The sequence below is a fragment of the Cucurbita moschata genome, unplaced genomic scaffold (assembly GCF_002738365.1).
Source record: "Cucurbita moschata cultivar Rifu unplaced genomic scaffold, Cmos_1.0 Cmo_Scf00053, whole genome shotgun sequence".
NCBI classification, from domain to species: Eukaryota; Viridiplantae; Streptophyta; class Magnoliopsida; order Cucurbitales; family Cucurbitaceae; genus Cucurbita; species Cucurbita moschata.
In genome coordinates, this window is record NW_019268569.1 from 385428 (window position 1) to 393926 (window position 8499).

An 8499-nucleotide genomic window follows, 5' to 3' on the forward strand; every position below is an offset into this window, starting at 1 on the left:
TTTATGTAGTTTAGTTTATTATATATTTAAATCGCATCCAATGCAAACTAAGCATTCTATCATTGGGAGAAATTAAATTTTTTTTTAAAAAAATTCTTCTCATCATTAATATCTCACCTTACTAATTTGTCACGGCCTGATTTTTAAGGCCTTCGAAAGGTAGATTATGAGACATTTAAAACATAAATACATACATATATTTACATTATATTAAAATAAAGATGTCAGGAACATAATATTAAACACAGAATAAGGAACAAACTCTTAATAGTGTCCATGAGTTAGGGTACTATAGCTTCTCGAGGATGCAGGGACCTAACGTATAACTACTTCGTAAAGGAAAGAAAATAGGAAGAAATCGTGAAATTGGTCCATTTTGAAATTTTTGTTTACGCAAACTGATGAAGGTGAACACATGTCTAGCAGAGGGGCAATGAGTGTGTCCAACCGTTGATGGGACAGGTGTTAAGCACTTGCCAGCATATTTCGATATATGAAAAGTATTGGCCTGAGCCCATCTTTGGGTACTTACAATTCGCTCATCCATGGTTTGCTGCAAGTGCTAGGTTTCAAAAAGCTACGTTTTTCATCGATGAGATTAAATAAATCAATATGACTCTAGAAGTTGATGCTTGATGGTTTAAATGATGGAAATTCCTAAAAAACAGTGAAGAGGCAAACGCTTCCCTGAAACCTAAGGGTAGGGAAAATAAAATTTGGACTTACCAAGAACTCATTGATCTAGTCTTTGAAATGCGGAGGGTAATTGGACTGAAAAGCCGACAAACTAACTTATATCGGTTAGGAATCTTTTCTTTGGAGCCTCATGAGTCACTTTTGATTTGACTACACCTTCGAAACTAACAATTTCTTTGTTTGATAGGTGAGGATTCTATTGACATGACTAAATTAAGGGTATAGCTCTAATACCGTGTTAGGAATCACGAATCTCCACAATGGTATGATATTGTCTACTTTGAGCATAAGCTCTCGTGGCTTTGTTTTGGACTTTCTCACAATGTCTCATACCAATATAAACCTATGACCATTCTCTAAACTAGTCGACGTGGGACTCCCTCCTAACGATCCTCCGACAATATCTATATAAAAATTTTAAGGGAGATAACTTTTGCATCAAAACCTGGTGGGGGAGATTTATACGTTCAAAACTACGATCTTTGGTTTTGTGTGCTGTAAATTTGATCGAAGATTAGCTGGTATCCTTCTCAGCTAAAGCCGTAAAAAATAATTCTATTTCCTTCAATAACCTTTCATTCTTGTGTGAATCTGATTGAACCAAGTGAATAAGATACTCACAAACTCCTCCTACATCGCCATCCACATTAGCAAACACATTTCCAATGTCTCTCTTTCTTTGGGTTTCTCCATCATTCCCAGAGTAGATCTGCTTCCTGCAACCCTGCAAAAACCAAGCTTAAATTAAAACCTTTCTCAAGTTGTTATTTCAGTTAATAAATCAATTACAATATTAATGATCCCTGTTAGACGAACACGACTCTCCACAATAGTATGATATTGTCCACTTTGAGCATAAGCTCTCGCTTTGCTTTGGGCTTCCCCAAAAGGCCTCATTCCAATAGAGTTAGTATTCTTCACTTATAAACCCATGATCACACCCTAAATTAGTCGATGTGGGACTTCCATCATCCAACACCTCCCCTCGAACAAAGTGCGCCTCCCCTTAATCGAGGCTCGACTCCTTTGGAGTCTTCCTTAGTCATTTTTGACTGCCTTCGAGGAGGGGCTTAGCTCCTTTTCTTTAAGAATTCTTTGTTAGATATTTGAGGATTTACCAAGTTCTTTGTTTGATATTTGAGAATTTACCAATCTATTGGCACGACTAGGTTTAGGGCATGACTCTGATACCATGTTAGACGAACACGACTCTCCACAATGGTATGATATTGTCCACTTTGAGCATAAGCTCTCATGGCTTTGCTTTGGGCTTCCCCAAAAGGCCTCATTCCAATAGAGTTAGTATTCCTCACTTATAAACCCATGATCACACCCTAAATTAGTCGATGTGGGACTTCCATCATCCAACAATCCCTACGCAGAAAGTTGGAGAACTAAAATAAACATATGAATAGAAAACATGCAAACCTAGTTTCTTTTTCTTCAACCTTTAAATCTTTTGGTTCAAATTATAATGCACTAACCAATATAATGTTCTAGGAAACGTCACCTGAAGAACGGAATTCAGGCTGGAAATGTGATCAGCCTGCATGAATTCAGAGTTCAATAGCTCCCGGAAAAGAGACACCATCTCCGGGCTCAAATTACTGGCTGTGACATTTTCAATAATTCTGGAGATGCATGCCTGATCGAATATTGATTGCATCCACCCAAAATCTTTCTGCAGCTTCAATAACGCCACTGCTACAAAAATCGCAGGTTCTTGACCAGCGAATGCATTTGAAGCCAAACATGGAAGAGATATGGAATCTGCCAATTCTTCAACGATAATCCTGCACCACTTATTCTTTACAATTACCCTCCTCTCCTGCATATTCATTTCTTGCCACCCTAAAACCATTGATAAACACAGGCTGCAATTAATAGCAACACGATGGTCACCGTATACAACCAGGCCTTCCAATGTTGCAATTACGGACGAAAGGTAATTTGTTGTACATCTCAACTCCTCCTGTTTGCTAGTTCTCTGCTCTGAAATTCGAGTGAATAACTCGAACAGGCAATATGAAACCACGAGTTTAACCGGGGGAGATCCAAAATGCAACAGTCTACACATATCGTGGCAGGGGATGCCAATGAAAGAGAGCTGAGTTCCATTGGGTTGGCCAAGATTGTCTTGCCAATCGACAGCTTCGGGCAGAACAGCTTGAAGACTGAAAAAAGTTTAACGAAAAATTAGCGAACTTTTATATTAAAAAAATGGTTGCAACTGGTAGGAGACACTGACCTTCTCATAGAAAAGTAAACAAGGAAAAGGGCAAGAATTACAGTTTTTCCCATGTTCGTTCCTTCATGATCATCCATTAAAGCAGGCCCCTTTGAGCAAGCTTCATGCAACACGGACTTGGTTGCAGATGCAACAGGAGTGTGGAAAAGAACAGATTTTGAAGCTCCAATGAGTCTTCCATTTGTTGAGTGGTGCAGAATCAAGGATAAAATGGCAATAACTAACAGATTTTCAGGGGTCCACCTATCCGTTATATCAGTTGGAGAAATGCAGTCGAGCAGCTTCCAAAGAAAAAGGGGAATTTTACAATAATTGCATAAAACGATGATCAAGCAAAAATGATTGACATAATATCATCTACATGAACACTGAAACATGGTTACCTTCACAGTCACCGCAAGCCAAGCCTCATCGTCGGAAAGAATTCCAGAATGTCCTGATTTCAAAATGCTGAAAACCAACAGTAAGACAGCTTTAAATGTCTGTTGAGAGTATGAACTTTTAGTATCGTAAAAGAGGAGCTTTATTGCATTTCCTATGCCATGTACGCATAATTGATCTGCAGAACTTGGATAGATATTCACGATGGTTGACACAAATTTCACCACCGAAATGATATCATGTTCGACACCTTCCTCAACCAGCTGTTCTAGCAAGCGTATGAGAATGATTCCCGCATAATTTTCTCCTTCAGCAATTAATTCAGCAATTTCTCGCACACCAATAAACTGATTGTGGACGGTTGTGGTACCGGTCCCGTTCGGGCCACAGATTTGGCATATTTTAAGAACCTGATTGCATAGTGGGTTTCGGATTTTCTCTTGTTTAAACAACCATTCTAAAGATGATCTGTGAATCCTTGAAGAATGCATATCCCATTCACTTTCAGCCACCAGTTGGAACAGTATCCTCTCGGCTTCTGGACTGTAGGAAATGTGGTGACTAGCATCAGTAACAGACCTACATAACCCGTATACATTCACCAGTTGTGTGACTGTAAATGGGTCATGGTATCCACATAGCATCCCACTTTTGCTTACAAGAATATACTGTTCCAGAGATGCTAAAACCATCTTCTCATCAGCAAGTCTAGCAAAGAGATACTCTAGTGGTTAGTACACAGGCAACAGACATATACCATTAAGAGAATATAAAGAAGAAACAAGAGTGGGTTACCTATCATCGTGTAATGAGCTTGCATATAGTAACAGCAAAATGGAAGATTGACAAGAAGAGAGCTCCAAGTCATTGGAGATTTTCTGTCCGAGTAGAAACAGCAAATCAACTGGATCAGATGGCAGAAATGATATAGCTTCTCTAATGCATTGTGCGGAATCATTTCCGAGGAAGACATCCACCAGAGAACTGAGCATTAGATATACTCTCCATTTCATCTTTTCAGAAGGAAATGAGCCTAGACATCTAAAAGAGAAACTGAACCAAGAAGCCGATAGAAGTGTGTTAGCAAAATCTATGGTTCTGATGTCAGGATCTTGGAGCAAAATCGAATGAAATGTTTCCAGTATCCCCAAGACAAGTTCCTCTTCAACTACATTGATAGTTGCCAAAAGCCAATCTAATAAATGGGTCGTACATATATCAAGAGCACAATTTTTCACATCTTGGGTGATGCTGTCGTCGATGAAAGTTTTGACCTGACTATACACATTGAACTCCTTAAGAAGGTATAAAGAATGTAAAAGTTGAGTAGGCTGTGTTTCAAATGTACTGAGACAAAATAAAACTACCCGCTCTAATACTTCTTGTACTGATGCTGCTAGACATGGCACCCTATGAGATGGAGACTTCATAATCGTGACCAAGATTGCGCAGGTTGTTGCAAATGTGTCTGGGTGTATACCCATCTCTCCAGTCACGTTCTTACGGAGCATACTCGTCAAAGTATGAACTAGTTCCTCAATGTGAGATGCAGACACTACTCCTGGACACTGAGAAATGCATTTCAAAATGAGACCAAGTGTTTGGGTGTGAACCGGATGGAAAGGAACTTCAGCAACATGACGCAGCACTGGAATTAGTGTTGCAAATCCCACCACAAGCCTTCGACTGAAGGGCTGTTCAGCTCTTGAAAGAAGATCAAGGGCCTGAAGACAAGCTCTTGCCAGGGGGTCCTTACCTTCTGCAACGTTCAACTCATTTCATTATCCTAGAAGTTGATGTATTTAACAACGGAAGAATAGTTAGATATCTGTATCTACGATTGCTCACCTGAAAATCGTACTATCTCAAATACATAATCCACTATGTTTTCTTCGACCAATAGTTGGATCTGCTTATAGGAAGTGCCTTCTGTGGACAAATAACAAATTATTAGCTCCAGAGTACTAAGTTGGAGCTCTCTGTCTGACGAAAGCAGAGGGCCTTTGATAGCCTCAGCAAACAAAATATTCAAAGGGAGTTCATCTGCTTCCTTCTCGTTAAATTTTGAATAGAATTCATGTTCGTTCCCTAAGAGCCCTCTTTGAGCCAGAACAGTTAGAAGGGCTACAAAAACAAATAAATACCCATCAGATAAGAGAAGATGAGAAATGAGGAACTGAACTTCATCTAGTCTATCTATTTTATTTAGTTATTCAGTTAAACCAATGATTCGTTATTGTAACAGATAGCAACAAACATTTCATCCGGGAAAAGTATTCAAAGATATCATAAAAATTTTAGGAATCACGACTCTCCACGTGGTACGATATTGTCCACTTTGAGCATATGCTCTCATGATCATTCCCTAAATTAGCCAACGTGGACTCCCTCCCAACCATCCTCAACACCAAACTCTTATACACCACCGGACGCGCAACAAATTATGAAGCAGAAAGAAAGTTTAGCCTAATCAAGCTCAAAAAACTTCAGCTCATATGTCTTATTGCATTTCCAGGTTTTAACCAGATGAACTATCGGACATCATCATGTTCAGTCTAGGAAACACAAGAAGAGGTTTTAAAGAAGTTGACTAACCAACACAGTTCAATCTGACATCATCATTTTGAGTCTTCATGAGCGCCTCCAGAGATAGATACAGAAGTTTTGGGCAATATGCAGAGAGAAAATCAATTTCGGTGCCATGATTTGATGCATATTGAATTATGGATAATTTGTATAGAACAAAGAGGATCTCTCCCCGTACCTCCTCACTGCATATGAAGATGAATTCAGAACTTGTCATAAAATGCATATGCAAATAGTAAGATAATTTGCCTCTTCTCAATTATTCAGTTTATCACCTCGGTAATTCAAGGCCTGCCACGAGATTTGATACGAGGCCATCGTCGCTCTTAATTTGGCCATGGAAATTTTTTGTCCGATAGTTTAAGAGCATTCCATAACAATGGAGCTACAACGAAGGAATAAAAACCTCTCACTCTTCTAGCAACGAAATACGGAACCGACAAGGGAATCTAGAACAGTAGAAGAAACAACATTACCATATACACCTGACGCCGGCTCCAAGCCAAAGCGCCAGAAGAAAGCCGATCGGAAACTCTGGCGAGAAAGTCATCGCAAAGAGATCCATCACCGTCAGCTTCACTCACATCACAAAGCTCACGAACAAGATCAGTGAGTTGGCGAGCAACAGGACCGTCGTCGAAGGAGCAGAGCGCGAGGACGAAGGGAGCTACAACGAAGTGAGAGTGGAAAGAGAGGAAGGTGCGGAGGAACGGCGGCTGAGAAAGAGCCTGGGAGAGCTGGGAAAGAGCGTAGGAGACGTGAACAGTGGGAGAGAGGGGATCGGAGATGAGATTGGAGAAGCAGAGAAGGCAAATTGAGCCTCCTTCCTGTGTGTGGAGGCAGAGCGATGATGGGTGGGCATGGGAGCATGATTTTGGAGGAATGGATCGATCAACTTCACCCTGCAGAGAATGGGCGTGGATCATTTCTGGTAATGAAATGGGAGTAGGTTTTCGAAATTTTGGCGCGAAAACAATATATACCTCATCAAACAACTCATAGCTTCCATTTTGGAAACCAACTTTGAATTTTACTTTATCCGCTCCGTGTACCCATTCTCAATAATTTCATTTTCCAAAAATGTTGAACTCAAAGAACCCTACATTCTTGAGTTTATGCTGTAAAATTCCATAATTAATTATTTTATTTTTAAAATAATTTTAATAATTTTGTTTGTATTTTAATATTATTTATTATATAAAAAATTTCTAGTTATTAATATAATTTTGAATATTACATATATATATATATATAAAATGATCATATAAACGTAAATAAAGTTAGGTGTCTTATCCTAGTAATGCTATTGATATGTTTTTTTTTTTCGTAATTGTTACAAATTATTTCATTTAAATCGTTCGTGTTTAGACATGTGAATTATACAATAAATTTGTATAAGATTGGGTCACAAAATATTTTCTCTTTTTATAAATCATTTAATTGAGAATATTAATATTTCACAAGATAATCATATGCGACTCGATTTTAATTCTGAATGAGCTAAGAACTCTTACCCCTTTGACTTGCATGAGTGATAATGACTTTTATAGCCGATTTAATATATCTACTATTTTAGAAACTTAACTGAGTAGTAAATTGAGAAAATAATTTCATGAGATAAAATTCCCTCTTAAATAATTTCCTTAAATACTAATGAGGCCCCACCCTCTCATTGGCTTAATAGGAACTTGATTTATAGTTGCATCTTAAAAAATGCTGATTAGATAATAGTAGTGATTATGACAAGATGTATATAGGAATAAAATGAACTTTTGACCTAATTGTAATTACGAAAAATTTGTAATGATCGATTTAGTTGTAATGATTATAGGTCTTTAATATATATATATATATATATGCTTAATTTTTTTTTTCAATTATCAACAATAAATAATTATAAGATGGAGTTAAAAAAGTAACACGGTAATTTTATAATAGTTAAAACTCAAGATACTCTACCCTCTAAGCGCATAATTTGAATAAACATCTTCATGACTCTATAGTACAACATTTACAACTTTCATTTTTCGAGTTTAAGAGAAAACTCAATTCTTTCCACAAATTAAGATCAAACCGATACAAATGTACAACCTAACTCCCTTGAAAAGTATATTTATATTTGAATACTCACACTAATATCCTCCCAACACAATGGAAATCTTTTTCAAAAATAAAATAAAAGCTAAAATAACATGTGTTCAAGTAATAATATTTATACAATGTATCACCATGAGGTTTATATTTAAAATTCACTCAAAATCTATTTCTTCTAAATTAATGCATATGAAACAACTATAAATTAATTAATAAATCATAAAAAAATTAAAAGCATATTTTTTCTTAATTTTTCTCTTTATTTATTTAGAATCATACGAAAAGAACCCTCGGAACATAATAAATTAAAAATGACATAACGACTATTCTTTAAACATTAAACATGACTTACAAAATTATAAACATGCATCACAAAAAATAATACCAAATTTCAAAAAAAAATTCTAAATTTAATAACGTGTGAAAATATGGGCTAATTGAGGTTAGAGCTCACAAAATAAAAAGTAATGTCTATTTAACCAATACTCTGTTAG

At 37.0% G+C, this 8499-nt stretch overlaps 1 protein-coding gene across 1 annotated transcript; it reads right to left on the reverse strand.

The window, feature by feature from the left end:
- Window positions 1–1115: 1115 nt before the first annotated feature.
- Window positions 1116–6837, reverse strand: LOC111436301 (protein PRD1). Its single transcript, XM_023074030.1, has 9 exons — window positions 6388–6837; window positions 6187–6296; window positions 5921–6096; window positions 5174–5449; window positions 4121–5084; window positions 3328–4033; window positions 2945–3225; window positions 2207–2870; window positions 1116–1420 (listed from the first exon to the last, which is right to left on the reverse strand). Exons 1-9 carry the CDS (start codon window positions 6835–6837, stop codon window positions 1211–1213), a joined length of 3837 nt encoding a protein of 1278 aa, XP_022929798.1. The 3' UTR covers window positions 1116–1210.
- Between the last annotated feature and the right edge of the window lie 1662 nt (window positions 6838–8499).

Coding starts and splice junctions, on each gene's coding strand:
- LOC111436301 (XM_023074030.1), bottom strand. CDS start 6,837: ATGATCCACGCCCATTCTCTGCAGGGTGAAGTTGATCGATCCATTCCT. Junction 6,097..6,186: donor GCAGGCCTTGAATTACCGAG/GTGATAAACTGA, acceptor CTTCATATGCAG/TGAGGAGGTACGGGGAGAGA. Junction 1,421..2,206: donor GCCTGAATTCCGTTCTTCAG/GTGACGTTTCCT, acceptor TGGTTTTTGCAG/GGTTGCAGGAAGCAGATCTA.